Source organism: Chiloscyllium plagiosum, chromosome 14, assembly GCF_004010195.1.
Source record: "Chiloscyllium plagiosum isolate BGI_BamShark_2017 chromosome 14, ASM401019v2, whole genome shotgun sequence".
Lineage (NCBI taxonomy): Eukaryota > Metazoa > Chordata > Chondrichthyes > Orectolobiformes > Hemiscylliidae > Chiloscyllium > Chiloscyllium plagiosum.
In genome coordinates this window covers 36,757,975-36,774,796 of record NC_057723.1, presented here as the reverse complement: position 1 = coordinate 36,774,796, position 16,822 = coordinate 36,757,975, and the positions used below count along the sequence as shown (strand labels likewise).

The 16,822-nt window shown below is 41.5% G+C and overlaps 1 protein-coding gene across 1 annotated transcript in view; it reads left to right on the top strand.

Moving 5' to 3' along the window:
- The first annotated feature begins 3,323 nt into the window (after positions 1-3,323).
- The window catches only part of phykpl (5-phosphohydroxy-L-lysine phospho-lyase), a 48,063-nt gene continuing 34,564 nt past the window's right edge, over positions 3,324-16,822 (top strand). Inside the window, exons 1-3 of the mRNA XM_043703577.1 lie at positions 3,324-3,847; positions 4,459-4,577; positions 15,200-15,359. Of these exons, the coding sequence (XP_043559512.1) occupies positions 3,789-3,847; positions 4,459-4,577; positions 15,200-15,359 (338 nt within the window). The 5' untranslated portion in view covers positions 3,324-3,788. The remainder of the gene's footprint in view (positions 3,848-4,458; positions 4,578-15,199; positions 15,360-16,822) is intronic.

The following is a 16,822-nucleotide window of genomic DNA, read 5'->3' as shown; positions in this document are numbered from 1 at the left end:
GGGAACTTGGGGCTGTCCATAGGAATGCCCATCATTGATTATGTATTTCACAGGATTGGATGTATAGAATAGGGAAAGGACACAGTGACCACAGTGCATGTGATTATTATAACATAATGGCACGGTGGCTCAGTGGTTAGCACTGCTGCCTCACAGCGCCAGAGACCTGGGTTCGACTCCAGCCTCCGATGACTGTCTGTGTGGAGTTTGCACATTCTCCCCGTGTCTGCGTGGTTTCCTCTGGGTGCTCCAGTTTCCTCCACAGTCCAAAAGATGTGCAGATCAGGTGAATTGACCATGCTAAATTGGCCAAAGTGTTAGGTGCATTAGTCAGGGGTATAGGTGGGGAGATGGGTCTAGCTGGGTTGCTCTTCGGAGGGTCGGTGTGGACTTGTTGGGCCGAAGGGCCTTTTCCACACTGTAGGGAATCTAATCTAATCTAAAATGTATAAAAATGTTGTATCTCACTGTGAAAGTCAGAGTGTCATTGATATCTCTTTTCCGCTCTGAACTAAGATTAAGGGAATAACTATGTTGTCATGTCAAGGCCAGATTTGGGGAAGATCTTTGCCCCTCTCCGTACATGGACCAGTAATTGCTTGAATAAAGACTGCCACTTGCCTGAAACCTGCCTGTCTCCTGAGTCTTCATCCCCAGTCGGATGGGGTTAGGCTCTTACACTCTCTTCAGAAATGTGGATTACCAACTTGGTATATCATTGATCTACTACTCAACCGCATATTCAGATTGAGAGCAGATAGCAATCTCATTTGTTGGCAAAGAACTCACAATAAAAAACATGAAACTCTGGATGATGACTTGGATATCAAAGAATGAATATGAGTGATCATTTCTGGTAGAATTTATACCTCAAAGTAGAGATATATCCAGACTGTTCAGACCCTTTGGCACCATGGTGGCCCACAAACCTACCAACACACTTAAACAGTGACTAATGAACCTAAAAGATCCATTAGATACTACCAGCAAAACTGACATCATTTACAGTTCTTACATGGTATCTTGTAAAAAAACACTACATTGGACAAACTAGCAGGAAACTTGCCACCAGGATACATGAATACCAAACCTGCCACCAAAAGACATGACCCTCTATCTCTAGTTTCTATACATACAAAGGACACTACTTTGACAGGGACAACACACATCCTCGGACAGGCAAAACAAGGACACACATAAGAATTCTTAGAGGCATGGCATTCTAACCAAAACTCCATCAATAAACACATTGATTTAGATCGATGTACCTTCCCTTGAAAAAAGAACTGGAAATGACATCATCCACCTTAAGAAACCAAGACCTATAGAGAGGTGGGACATACCACCAGCACTTCACTGGAGATTCTCGCTGGTGATGTTACCTAGTATGGTGATGAAACATTTGAAAACAAACCTTTAAGCTCCGTGAGCGAACTGACATACTTATCAGCAACCTACCAACCTGAGCTACAAATCTTTTCAAAAATCACTAGAGCAATTTTTTTTATGCCAATGACAGGAAACTTTTTTCACATTTTCTTTTTATCAAGGTATTTTTGGATGGTTTGTCACCATGATTTCTGATGAATTCTCTCACCAAACCTGCCTTTTTAATGATCTCCCCTGCCCTAATGGAGTCTCTGATGTCTGATTTCCACCTTGTCATATGTTCCATTCACATAACTTGTCATTCACCAGATATCCCACAATTCACCAGTATTCCCTTGCATCTGTGCCATCTTTCAAAGATAATTGCGCACACAGACAAGCACCGTCAGTCCAGAGCTGCCCTTCATGGTTCCTGATATTTACCCCAGACATGATAGAGAGGGTCAAATTGACATCTCACTTGTGGGCAGGTCCCTGGAGGTCCTGCAGGATGGCACAGTGACAGGACCTCCTCCTCTTCCAGGACCAGCCGTGGAGGCCATGATATCTGAACATGACATCTTACTTCGAGGTTGCTACTCAGGTCAGTGCAGTCTTAATCCACCTGAAGGAATGCCTGGCACCATAGGGGGAAAAAACAATGTTCCTGAGCACAATGCATCTTTGCAGCAGCATTCTCATGACAGTTGAGAGTGCAGCTTTCCATACAGCATTAAGGTCAAAAAGGGTGGCGCTGGAAAAGCACAGCAGGTCAGACAGCATCCGAGGAGCAGGAGAGTCGACAGTTCAGGCATGAAGGGCTTATGCTGCCTTTCCCACTGTGCTTTTTCAGTGCCACCCTTTTCTGCTCCTCGGTCTCCAGTATCTGCAGTCCTCACTTTCTCCATACAGCATTAAAGTGCAGAGCATCCTGTGAGTGAATCGGAGATTTGTCATGAAGGTTCTTACAGGCTGGCAGGCCAGATGCCAATTTTTGTGGTTGTTGGATGTGTGTGACCGGGAGCCCTTGGAGTGTCCCCTGATGTCAGTGCCTGGTGTCCAACATGTACATTATTCAGAGCAAGCAGCAAGTTGTACCTGCCAGATGCACACTTTGTTTTCCTTGTTAAGTTCTCCCAATTGCTAGTTTGTTTGGCATTTGGAGTTTGATAAGGTGGTAGTCTGAACATTACTGAAGTAAGTTTTGGTGTGAAGGTGCTTGATAAGCACTGTGGCTCTCATTGGTTAGCATTGCTACCTTACAGTGCCAGGGACCCAGTTTGATCCCACCCTTGGGTGACTGCATGGAGTTTGCATGTTCTCCCCATGTCTGCGTGGGTTTCCTCCTACAGTCCAAAGGTGTGCAGGATAAGTGGACTGGCCATGGTAAATTGCCCAGAGATGTGCAGGCCAGGTGGATTAGCTGTGGGAAATTCAGGGTTACAGGGATAGGGTTATGGGGTGGATCTGGATGGGATGCTTTTCGAAGGATCGGAGTGGACTTGATGGGCTCTTCAATGTTGTAAGGATTCAATAATGACCATCAATTAACAACTCATTACAATGCTTGTGAAAAGCATAAAAGATGGAGCGAGATGATCTCAATGTTGAGATGGGCTTCCCTGCATTTACTGCCTGATTCTGGTACACATCTTGCCATAGCACACGTCATCTGGACTGATATAAAGTACACCCATTCTTCCAAATAATACAACTGTTATTTCAACGACTTGTTGCATCTTATAGGGCACTACAACAATGGCTTGAACCTTATCACATTTTGATGCATTTCAGAGTTTCTCTCTGTGCAACTTCAACACGTTTTCTGCGTGCTGAAATCCCAAACTAATCCCACTAACACCCTACAATGCCCTATCTCACTGGATTCTAGCCTGCATTGCCCTCAATGTCAAAAATCACACGACGCTGGGATACAGCCCAACAGATTTATTTGAAGCCACAAGTTTTCGGAAGCCCTTAATGGACTTTTCATTTCAATTGATCGATTGGAAAACTCGGGAGTTTTGCTGCTGGTGGTTAATAGATGAAAAAATATAGGTGATTTGGTGATGGACAAGAAAGTTCGGTTGCGTGAAGAGCGCTTATGGATGTAGTAAAAATATAAAAACAAGTCAAGAGCATTTTTCTGGTCACCAGGTTATGTACCCCACCCCTGCATCAGTACTCCAGTACCTATTTCCACGGGGCCAGAGGGAGCCCAGTATCCCCAGAGAGACCGGAGACCTGCTCTCGACACGGACACTCCTTTCCTGGTTCACGTCCAAGTTCTCCGGAACTAGCGGCTGCAAAGCGAAGTGCAAAACCAAACCAAGTGCTTACGTCCGCGGAGGAAGAGCGCAGCATTGACGTGACCCTCCGGCTTACCCATAGCACACTCAGAGAACGACTGGCAGCCGAGCATGGCTTCTGAACTCTACGACAAAAAAGAAACCTTAACTCTCCGAAAGAAGTACATCGCGTAAGTATTCAATCAAATGTGCTGTCGCTGCGATTTAAAATCGACCAGGGGGAAGAATGTCCGTTTTACTAAACTCGCGCCTTGTCAGCATTAAACAAATTACACAGCTCTGCTTGAATCCTACCTTCTGGGTTGAAGTATCTGAACCCCGGACGAATGCCCCATTCTCCTCAACAGCTCATGCCCGAAACGTCGATTCTCCTGTTCCCTGGATGCTGCCTGACCTGCTGCGCTTTTCCAGCAACACATTTCCATCTCTGATCTCCAGCATCTGCAGACCTCACTTTCTCCTCCTCAATGTGAACCCATGGAAGGCCCTGCTGTAGAATTCATGGGAAATTAGTATCAAGTGCATGGAAACAACCACATAAATTAAAAATCCTGCACTTTGGACAGTTCATTTTATTTTCAGATCTTCTTGCACATAGGTTTATTCTTTTTGTTTGTATTTTTACTCATTAAGACAGCATTGTGTTACAAATGCTTCAAGTTTTGTTTTAATGGAAATGTATAATACAGTAAAATTACCATTAGGCAATATTGAAAGAATAAAAGTTTCAAAAATCCTTAAATGATTTAGTTACATTGTCATCTGTTCATTTTATTTTCAGATCTTCTTGCAGGCTCTTTTTTCCAGATGACCCTGTCAAGATTGTCAGAGCTCAGGGGCAATATATGTTTGACGAAAAGGACAGAAAATATTTGGACTGTATTAACAATGTTGCTCATGGTAAGATAACTTTAAACAGATGACAAAGCTTACATAATATTAGGGAAGCTCTTTGTAACTTTTAAACCTCTTACAATTCTTTTTTGATATAATCCTGGCTACTTTGCTTTTTTTTGCCTCTTGTATCAACTTTTTATCATCAGTTGCTGGAATGTCAAACATTCTTATTCTTCAAATTTGCCACTATTCCTTGCAACATTATAAACCTCCTCTTTTTAATAAAATGTTATCCTTAAGTCCTGGATGAATCTACTTTGTTAAATTTTATTTTATTTTTAAGTAGAATTTATTATTGCTGAACATTTTGAATTAGATTAGATTCCCTACAGTATGGAACAGGCCCTTCGGCCCAACAAGTCTACACCGACCCTCTGAAGAGTAACCCACCCAGACCCATTGCCCAACCCTATATCTACCCTTGACTATTGCACCTATCACTATGGGCAATTTAGCATGGCCAATTCACCTGCCCTGCACATCTTTGGATTGTGGGAGGAAACCGGAGCACCCAGAGGAAACCCACGCAGAAACGGGGAGAACGTGCAAACTCCACGCAGACAGTTGGCCGAGGTGGGACTCGAACCCGGGTCCCTGGCATTGTGAGGCAGCAGTGCTAACTGAGCCACCATGCCACCCTTCTTTAAACTGGCTTTATTTAAAGTCATGTCACTTTCAAACACTCAGTTGTATTATGACTGTATTTCCCAGCGCATCTTTTGCATGAGATTACTAATTAATAATGTCTCATTACACAATACTACATCTAAAATAGCTTTAGCCCTAGTAGGCTCTGAAATAACTCCACAAACGCCGGTGTCCTGTCACCAAGTCACCCTTTATTTAAACATGCATAGTACATGACATTGTCCTAGCTAGATGGGAGCTCCTAGACTGAACAGAATCCCTGACATGCCTGTTTATATCTATCAGCCAGAACTCCTTGATTTGACCAGATTTATTGCCCTAATCAGGCATCTCTAATCATGGCATCCCCCCACCCCCCAAGGTCCTGGGACATGGGCCCATTTTTTTTCTCCCTTAGCTTCTCCTGAGACGTTTTCACACCAGATCTGATTCCTCTGACACTGCCACTCAGACACTGGCAGCTTGTACCAGATTATAGCTTGCCTCTTGTACCCAGAGCATCTTGGCCAAAACTCATCTTCCACAGGCAATTATGCCATTTATGTTGTGATATCTGCTGTGTCCATCTCATCCTCAGAGGTTTTTTAGACACTAGGTGGAGGGGGAGAATCCACGGGTTCTGACCGCCTTGCCAAATGTTCTGAGGGACTGAGTATGTTTTGCTCTCGCCCCGATTGCTCGGCTGCAACTTTCATGTGGTCCACATTCTTGTTCAGGACTGCCACATGTACCCAAACTTTGAATGTCATGAAACCTTATCTTGAGTCAACCATGCCTTTTAACCATGCAGAGCCATTCCCGTGGTTCCTACACCAGACTTCGTCCCCTGAAGTAAGCTGCCTCTCTTGCTTAGAAGAGTTTCGTGTCCAGTATTGGCATTCCTGATGCTGTTTCACACACCCCCCAACCCCCCAACACCACCACCACCACCAGCTCCAGGAAGGTCAGATTTAACCTGATGCAGAGTGCTCTCCCCATTAGCAACTCTGCTGGAGCTGTCTGTTTTGTAGTGTGAGATGTGGTCCTATAATCAATCAGGAACCAGAACACTTTGGAATTGAGTGAATCTGTAGACTGTTTCTTTAAGCCTGCCTTCAAAGTTTGGACAGCTCTTTCTGCCAGATCATTGGATAATGGTTTGAGTGGGGTTGTCCTTGTATGCCGAATGCCATTTGAGTATAGGAAATACTCAAACTCCAGGCTGGTAAATGATGCCCCATTGTCTGTGACCAACACCTCTGGGAATCCATGTGTTGTAAAAGATGCTCACAACTTTTCAATCGTCATCCCATGTTTGATGAATGAACTCTTTGTACGTTCAACCACTTTGAATGGACATCCACAGTGACTAAAAACATAGAGATCATGAAAGGACCAGCATAGTCAACTTGTAACCGAGTCCAGGGTTTACCTGACCATTCAGACAAGTGTGGGGGAGCTGCTCGCTGTAATGTTTGTCGTTGTTGGCACTTTGAGCACTACTCCACCAACATTGCATATGTTGGCATCCAATCCTGACTACCAGACATAATTTCTCGCCAACCTCTGCATTTTGGAAACTCCTAGATGACCTGGTAGCGAGCTTTGCTCGGGACAATCACTCTTGCTCCCCATAATAATATACGTCCTCTGTGGTTGTCTGGTCTTGCTGGGTCCAGAAAGTTTTCAATCTGGTTGACTCTATGCATCCGTATTTGTCACATCACCTCCCGGACGGTGTTCCAATTTGGAATTGTATACACCAGTGAATTCGACCTGAAGTTACTGGTAACACGGCCCTGTCCTCTTTAAGTAACCCAAGCAGTGGTTTGTGTTCTGTTACTATTCCAATTTACATCTGTAAAAGATTTTGGTGGAGGTTTCTCACACAAAAGATACCGCCAAATCTTCCTTCTCTATCAGGGCATATTTTCATTCAGCATACAGCATCAGACGTTCCTCTCCACAGTTCCACTTTGACCCAAAACTACTCAATATCGTGGAGGGAGGCATTGCATGTCAGTACCACATCTCACTTGGGATCATAGTGTGCCAACACCTGAGACAATGATAACTGCATTTTCATTTGCCTGAAGGCTATATCTTGTCTACAAGATCATTTCCAGAGGCTGACTCTTTTTCAATAGCAAATGTAAGGGTGCCAGAATGGAGGCCAGGTTACATATATAGGAAACCCCAAAAGGCAGTATCGTATAGTACAAAGCTTTATGTGTATTAATTGCAGCATACTACTGGGAATCCTCATCTAATCACAAGGCACGCACAGCTCATGTCCAGCTTCATGAAGGACAGCGGCCCCCACCCCTCCCCGGCCAGTTTTGCATGTAATCCCTCCATGTGAGGGATTGGGTATTTATCCGGCTGTGAAAAGCAGTTTACCGTTTGCTTCAAATCCCCAAAAAGGCAAACTGAACCATTGGGCTTCACATTAGGTACAACCGGTGCAGCCTATACTGCAAACTGTCTGATGATTCCTTCACTTTCCAGCTTTCTGATTTCTGCCTCTATTTTTGCCCAAAATGCAAATGGCACTGGATGGGCCTTGCAGCATCATGGAACTGCTTCTTGGTCAATATGCTAGATGGCCTCGACCCCTTTTGATAGTAGACCTCCCCGAAAACCTTTGAGTATTTCATTCGGACTTCACTTAGGCAGCCATTTTTGATCGAAATGTTGAGCTAATCAAGTTGAATCTTTCTCAACCAATTGTGCCCCATCAAGCCTGGCCTCAAGCCTTTTACTACAGTTAGTGGTAACTGAACCAGCTGCCTCTCATAAGAGACCAGAACCAAAGTTGTACCCTTAAGCTGTAAAGGTTCCCCTGTGTAAGTTCTCAGTCTGGCTGAGGTCTTATGCAGACTTTAGGATTCGAGGCCAGAGCAACTTTTGATAAAGACTGGTTCTGCAATCATTGATACAGCCGTGCTAGTATCGACCTCTATTAGGACTTGGTGACCATTTAACCAGACATTTATTTTGGTTCTGATTTGGATAGTGCTAAGCAATTTAACTGTTCCAAACCAGCTGTGGGTTGACTTTCCAGGGTGTCCACTCTCCTGGATACTTGCCTCAGAATTCTCTTACTCAATTTAGGTCTGGTGAGACTCTTTCATTGTCTTGAGTCTGCAAAACAGTAACAACTACAATGGCCTGGCAGGCCAGATCCTCGAGAAATATTGTCTGTTTGGCTGAGCTTTGTCTTTGTTTTTGGGCTTTGCTGGGATCTAGGATCACTCTGTTCAGGATATGTGCTGAATGAGGCAATGCAATTGCCTTCACTCAAATGGTGCTCCCCACTCTCATTTAACAAGCTCATTCCATTTCCATCAGCATACCCTCTAACTCATAAGCTCTGCTTGCTGCATTTTCCAATGATAAAGCCAATCGTCGCACTTATTTTGAAGTCCAGTTGGGTTCAGCTAGTAGGCGTTTTTGTATGGTCACATCATTAATTCCACATACCAAATAGCGTCTCTGCATCTCACTTAGGATTAAACCAAAATCACACGCTTTTGCCAGTCATATTAACTTGATTAAAAATCCCAGTACAAATTCCTTTCATTCTCAAACTGTTGAGTGAAACTGATGGCATCTCGGAATTGGAAGAGGTTTGGGTCTGTAATATTCCTTAGCTAAATCCGTCAACTCTTGAAAAGTTTTAGAATCTGGTGCCTTGGGGAAAGTTAGGCTCCTGATAACCAAAATAAGCTACAGGTTCACACGTCGTCAGGAGAATTACTTGTTGCTCTTCATTTGTCTCAGTGTCATTTGCCTGGAAAATATAGCACATTCTTGGCCAACTCTTCCAGTGGCAGAATCAAAGGAGCCAAATAACAGCACGATTTGAGTAATGCGTACTCCAATGTAAAGAGGATTGTTGTGAGCAAATCTGTGCAGGGGTGTGTTTTTCTCTGGTCGCCACCAAAATAATTTCATGAAAGCCGGTATCCCATCACCAAGTCACCCTTGATGTACAAATGCATAGTCCATGTCACTGACCTCAGCTAGCTCAGAGCCAGTTTCTTGGGTGAGCAGAACTTCTGATGCTACTGTTCATATTTGTCAGATAGGACTCCTGATTAGACCAAGTTTACAGCCCCTCATATTCTATGAGATCCATCTGGCTGACGTCATTCCAATCACTACAGATTCCACATTGTATTGCTCCAAAAACTGGAACAAAAGCATTCATTCATGCAGTCTATCAATTTGATTCGGCAGGTTTATATGAAAATTTAAAGTCAGCTACAATTATTGCTCTGCTTTTGTTACAAGCTTCAGCAATTCACTGTTAAGGCGCTATGATCTACTTGCACCAGCATTTTCTAATTCAAGCTTTTTCTAATCTCACCCATACTGGTATGACTTCCAGATCTCCTGAGCCATGATCCTTACTGACTAATGCCCTCATGTCATCCCTTAACATAGGCTACATTCCTTTTGCAGTGTTGTGAACTATTTAGTATTCAACAATCATCCCAATTTCTAAGTATTGTTAATCATGTTCAGACATGTTATGATAGACATTTGGACTAGGTGGGCTTTGAACCAGGCTTCTGATCCAGAAGTAAGGACACTACCATTGCACCACAAGAACCCACATTCCTAATTCTAACCTAATGTAGAAGGGAAGATCATTGATCAAGCAGCTGAAGATGTTTAAAGCCAATCCTGAGAAACACCAACAGTAGTGTCCCCATATTCAAATAATTATTCTTCAATAGCCATAACCCTGGTTTTGGATGGCTTCAACCAGTGAACAGTTGTCCCTAATTCCCAACTACTTCAGTTTTACTAGGACTTCCTGACACTACCTTGGTGTCAAGGGCAGCCAATCTTGTCGCACCTTATTCATGTTTGGAATATGGTCGCTAGAGTTCTGGAGCCAAATAGTCACAGTGATTCAAACTCAAACTGAGCATAAATCAGCACATTATTGCTGAATAAATGGCGCTAGATGGAGCTGTTGACAATACCTTCCATTAGAGTCATTGAGATGTATAGCACGGAAACAGACCCTTGTCCAACTTGTCCATGCTGACCAGATGTCCTAAATCAATTTAGTCCCACCTGCCAACATTTTAACCATATGCCTCTAAACCCTTCCTATTAATATATATCCTTCAAGATGCCTTTTAAATGTTGTAATTGTACTAGCCTCCATAATTTCCTCTGGCAGCTCATTCCATACACGCACCACCCTCTGCATGAAAATGTTGCCCTTTTTTAAATCTTCCCCCTCTCACATTAAACCTATGCGCTCTAGTTTTGGACTCTCCTAGCCTGGGGAAAAGGTCTTGATTAATCACCCTATTCACGCCCCCCATGATTTTGTAAAGCTCTATAAGGTCGCCCCTCCAGGGAACATAGCCCCAGCCACTTCAGCCTCTATTACTTTGACCTCGGAGGCTGGACTGTTGGGGCAGTAATTGAACAGATTGAATTTATCCTGATTTCTTTACAGGCTATTCTCCACTTGAAAAGGGCTTAAAAATATACTTCCCGCTCATCGGAGCTTATTGACAAAATATCTAAATTGCTATAAGTGGCTGGAAGCAGAGCACCATCTACAGATATAAATATGCATGTACAGAACTTCCATCAACTGAAGTAGAAGCAAACTTTGAGAAGATTTGTAGTTCAGGTTGAGGTTTTGGATGTAGGTTTGCTCACTGAGCTGAAAGGTTCGTTTCCAGACGTTTCATTACCTTACTCGGTAACATCTTCAGTGAACTTTATGCAAAGCAATGCTGAAACTTGCTGCTTTCTATTTATAATACTGAAGTAGAACTTTGGGCTGCAGAGTGTAAAGCCAGATTAAAGTAATCTTTATTAATGCACCATAGATTAACCATATCATTGGTCCCTCTGCCACAGCACAGGCTATTTGAGCATTTTTGAACTTTTTGGAAGAAGAAATCTCTTTCAAAACAATTAACATGATTCTGATGATTTTAGGCAAGTTTAACTTTAAACTTGCTGAAACAGTAACACTTTGCAATTATCTAGCACTATCAACATATTAGAATGTCCCAAGATGATTGACAGAAGCATCATCAAACAAAAGTTGACTGAGCCACATAGGAGAGTTCAGGGGCAATTATCAAAAGCTTGATCAAAGCAGTAGATTTTAAAAAGAAATTTAAAGGAGGAAAGGAGCAGTAAACTCCTGACATTTAACACAAGGATATGGCTTTCAATCGTGAAGTAAGTAAAATCAGGGTTATTCAGGAGGCCAGGGTTGGAGGAGTGCAGATCTCTTAGATAGTTGTGTAGAGTCAGAGGGATGTAGAGCACAGAAACAGACCCTTCAGTCCAACTCGTCCATGTTAACCAGATATCCTAAATTAATCTAGTCTCATTTGCCAGCATTTGGCCCATTATTGCTCTAAACCCTTCCTGTCATATACCCATCCAGATGCCTTTTAAATGTTGTGATTGTAACAGCTTACACTACTTCCTCTGGCAGGTTAATCCATGCATGCACCACCCTCTGCATAAGAAAGTTGCCCCTCAGATCCTTTAGAGCTACAGAGAGCCAAGGCCTGGGGGATATTTAAAAGCAAAGGGGAAAATTATTTAGGGCTGGGTGTCATTAGCATACATATGGAAAGTGACACTGGTTTTCAGATTATGTAAATGAGGTACAGGAGGCACCAAGGATAAATCCTTGTGAATCACCAGAAGTAATTGTCTGAGAGTGAGAAAGGATTCTGTTGCTGCTGAATCCACAGTTCCAGCACATTAATTAAAGGTGGAACCTTACTCAGGTGAGTACACCTTCCTTCTCCCGACCTCCAGTCAAGCTGTACTTTGGACAGATGGATGGTGTGATCAACTATGTGAAAAGTTGCAGATGGGTAACAAGTATGAATACAGAGACTTCACCTTTATAGCAGTCACACAGGATGCTATTTGGGATTTTGATGACAGCTGTTTTAGTACTGAGGAAAACCTGATCTGAGGGATGCACACAATGATTTGCAGGAAAAGAGATAAAAACGTGACCAAGGCTTTTAAAGAGGAAAGGCAGGTGAGAGATGAGGCAGTGTTTTACAACAAAGAAGGGGCAGGGTTTTTTGAAGATGGGTAATGATGGCAGATTTTAAGGAAAGATGAACAACACCTGAGGGGTCATTTTATAATCTCGATTAACATGGATGTTGGACTAGCATTGAGGAAGCTGGAGACAAATCTTAGAAGCAAGGTGAGCTCAGAGAGAGCATAAAATGAGATTGGAAGCACCTAGAGAAAGACGTAAATTCAGGCTGCAGCGGGGGGTATTTAGAGGTTTCTCAGCCCAGTAGGCTAATAGAAGGAAGGAATGTGGTAGAGGCAGCTAATTGGATAATTTCAATCTTCATGACAAAGAAGACATGAGCTCATCACACATGTTACTGATGGTGAGGATGGAGTAGATGGGAGAGGGATTTAAAAAGCTTGTTTTAAGAAGGCCAGCACATCAAGGAGTGTGGCTGAGCAGATGGATAGCTGCAGACATGTCATAGTGAATGATGGGTTAAGAGCTAGACAGTTGTAGTTTTGAAAGTGGAAAAGTGATACTCAGAACTCATAAAACCTGAATTCACATGATCTATCTTTTTAAAATAACATTTTATTCAATGTGATTAATTCTGAATATCTTGAAAATTAATTGTTTTTACTCAAAACATATTTGAAGAAGCATTCTGACATTTTTCGAAGGAAACTGCAACCATAGTTTATTTTCAGAGCAGATTAATTGATTTGAATTGAGTTGTTGTTTGCCTTATTGACATTTTCTTAAAGTTGTTCAGACACAGTGAACTTTAATACAGTAAAGGGACAAACAGTGTTGTGATTTCCATCAAATAGAAAAGTAATCTGCTAAAACATTTTTCTTTGCCCTAAGTTAGACCAAATTTAGAAATTTTGTTACAGAAATTTTCAATATTCTTAACATGTATTCAATGCATCACCATCCATTATAGAATATAAATTACTTGTGGAGTTTTGGGAGAGCTAAGTGGTTGAATTAATTCTCAAATTTTTTATGAAGCTTCAAACAGCCAGTGGGAACCCATTACTTATCTATCCACAAACCTATGGAATGATGTTTGACAAAGGACAAATGAAAAAACAAAGGAATAAATAAGATTGTCAAAGGAATCTAGTAATGCTTCTATTCAGAATGTTAAACTACTTAGTAAAGTCCTTTTAAAAGTCTTTCGAGAATAACGTGTTTCTAAGATTTGGTCACAGTCTCCCCAACAGATTAACTGTGGAAATGGGCCTCATACAAAATGGAATTGTTACAAAGTGACTGCCTGATTTTGTTATTCAAATTGGAGTCCTGTGCCAGTTGTAGGACAACATTGTGAAATTAGACATCAATGAAGTGGAGTGTAGTACAAGTTCTAATTAGTTCTTATGGGCATATAGTGGTTTCATGGGCTACTAAAGGTTCCTGAAAAATAGCTCAGAAGTATTTAAGGTTGCATTTCTGTTACATCTCCAGATTTTGCGAAACAACCATATGTCATATACCCCTCCTCTCACTTATCTCTCCACCCTTCAGGCTCTTTGCCTGTACTCCTGATGAAGGGCTTTTGCCTGAAACGTCGATTTTACTGCTCCTCGGATGCTGCCTGAACTGCTGTGCTTTTCCAGCACCACTCTAATCCAGAATCTGGTTTCCAGCATCTGCAGTCATTGTTTTTACCATATGTCATCTGAACCAAAGAAACAGCAACAGAAATAAGTTTGCTCCCCTCCATTCAAGAAGATTGTGACTATCATCAGCTCCATTTTCCATCCAATCCCCACTTCCCTTGATGTTAAAAAAAATCTCCTCTGTCCTGAATAAACTCATCAAATGTGTTCAGTCATCTATGGTTTAGAGTTCCAAAGATTCAAAATTCCTGAGTGAAACTATCACTCCTCTTTTCAGTTCTAAATAGCTGACCTCTGTTCCTGAAAAATTACCTCCAGTTCTAGAGCTGCCACCTACGGGGTAATGCTATCAGCATCTACCCTGCTAAGCTTCTAAGAATTTCATAAATTTCAATAAAATAACTTCTCATTGTTTTAAATGCCAGAGTATAGAGTGTGACTACAAATAAATCCTCCTAGAACATCCATCTCATTTCAGCAATAAATCTAGTGAACCTTTCGTAGTAAGTGCATCTTTCCTTAGGTAGGGAGGCCACAATTAGACATAGTACTGCAGGCTGGGATCTCACCAAAGTGCTCTAAAGTTGCAATAAGACTTGCAGCTTTTTTACAATACAATCTAGCATATTGTTTTCTTTCTAATTTCTATCTCTATGTATCTCTTTATTTTTAATTCATATCAGAACATTTTGAATCCCTCTGAATACCATCAGTTATTAGTTCCTCACACTCGGGACACATCCACCCAGCCTTTATGAAGCATTCTGGGCAGCTCAGTGGTTAGCACTGGTGCCTCTCAGCACTAGGGACCCGGGTTCAATTCGGATTGACTGTATATGTGTAGTTTGCATGTTCTCCCCGTGTCTGTGTGGGTTTCATCCGTGAGCTCCAGTTTCCTTCCACAGTCTAAAGAAATGCAGGTTAGGTGGATTGGCCATCCTAAATTGCCCATAGTGTCAGGGATGTGCTGGTTGGATTAGTCATGAGAAATGCAGGCTTACAGGGATAGGTTAAGGACGGTGGGTCTGGATGGGATGCCATTTGGAAGGTTGGTGTGGACTCAGTGGATGAAATGGCCTCCTTCCACACTGTAGGAATCCTATGATTCTACCCAACTGGGGATTACTGCCTGTGATTAATTGCAATGAGGCACAGTGGTGAAATTGCATGAACACCAATTTGAATTTGAGAATTTGGTTTACTGGCTGAGCTGAATTGGATTTAAGGAATATAGATTCCATTAGATGGATGATTGTCATTGGTTTTCAAATATGAAGCTACATTAAATGAATTTCCTGCCTTTAAACATGTTTTTCCTTTCATAGTTGGACATTGTCACCCAGACGTCGTGAAAGCTGGATATATGCAAATGGAAAAATTGAACACAAATTCACGTTTTCTACATGACAATATAGTCCACTATGCAAAGAAACTGTCAGAGACACTACCACAGGAACTATCGGTTTTCTATTTTGTGAATTCTGGGTAAAATTTGATTCTTTTAATTTGCTAAATGTATATTTTCCTTAAATATTTTTATATATCAATTATTTCAAATTATAGTTGTATTAGTCTAGGTGGCTTAAAATTCAGTTTTTAGTAAATTTATTTTTGACACATAATTGAAATAAACTTTGAACTTCACTGTAATCTGATGGTTTTTTCCTAAGCATTATATGTAAATGCATAGTGTTTTGAAATTAAACTTAAAATATTGGAAAGCATGATTCAAAATACATATTTGGTGCCATAATTATCAGATGTAGCTCTTTTGATTTACTCTCGCCTCTGAGTCAGAAGATTCTGTGTTTAAGTCCCACTCAAATTGCATTTGGCACTTGGGCATTAATGAAGTTCTGCAGTTTTGGAGGTGCCAGTTTTTAGGTGAGACATTAAGTCGATAAAGTGATGAAGGGTTCTGCCCGAAACATCAACTTTCCTGCTCCTCAGATGCTACTTGTGCTTTCTCCAGTGCCATATGTTATTGACTCTGACTCTCCAGAATCTGCATTTCTCGCTATCTCCTCGGTGAAACTCCAAACTAAAGCTCGGTCTCACCTTCTCAGGTAGATGCAAAAAAATCCCATGGTGCAATTTCCAACTGAAGTGGGATTATTTGTTGTGAACAAATTGACTGCTAAGTTTCCTACATTTCAATAGTGTCTAAAACAAAAGTGATTAATTGACTCTAATGAATCTTGGGACAACCCTTGTCATGATTTTTTTTAAACTTTTGTCATAGAATTAACTTTAAAAATAGTTTGATAGCTTGATTTATTAATTTTCCTCCTCCTCTGATGGCAACAATTCTTTGTTATAGTGAGATATATTTTAACAGTTGTTTGCTATTTTGTACCAGAGCCAAGTGTCCATTATTCATTTTTATTCCTTGGCTGTGAATTTTAGGAGTCTTTTAGATTTGCATGGAACGATGTTAATAGTTGAGCCAAATCCTCATTCTGACACCATTTACTGCATAGAGACCAAAAGTATGTTTTTTTTTTCTCTCCTGAAAGTAGGTGTTTCAGATTAGTTGCAGTATCAGAGCACTTACATGGGGATCAACTAACTGGTCATTGACCAAAAATCAAACAGTAGCCACCTTGGTTTGTAAGAATGAGCTACACAATAGGGAATCAATGGAATTGTTTTTAATTATTTCCAGGACACTTTCCAGTTCACCAAAATTCTCAAAAAGAAAATAGATATGCTTTTATAATTTTGGATCAAATTGTATTCTCTGCATTGACAACATTTAGCTGTGAATCCTTTCTAGGTAAAAACAATGACTGCAGATGCTGGAAACAAGAGTCTAGATTAGAGTGGGGCTGGAAAAGCACAGCAGTTCAGGCAGCATCCGAGGAGCAGTAAGATCGACATTTCGGGCAAAAGCCCTCCATCAGGAATACAGGCAGAGAGCCTGAAGGGTGGAGAGATAAATGAGAGGA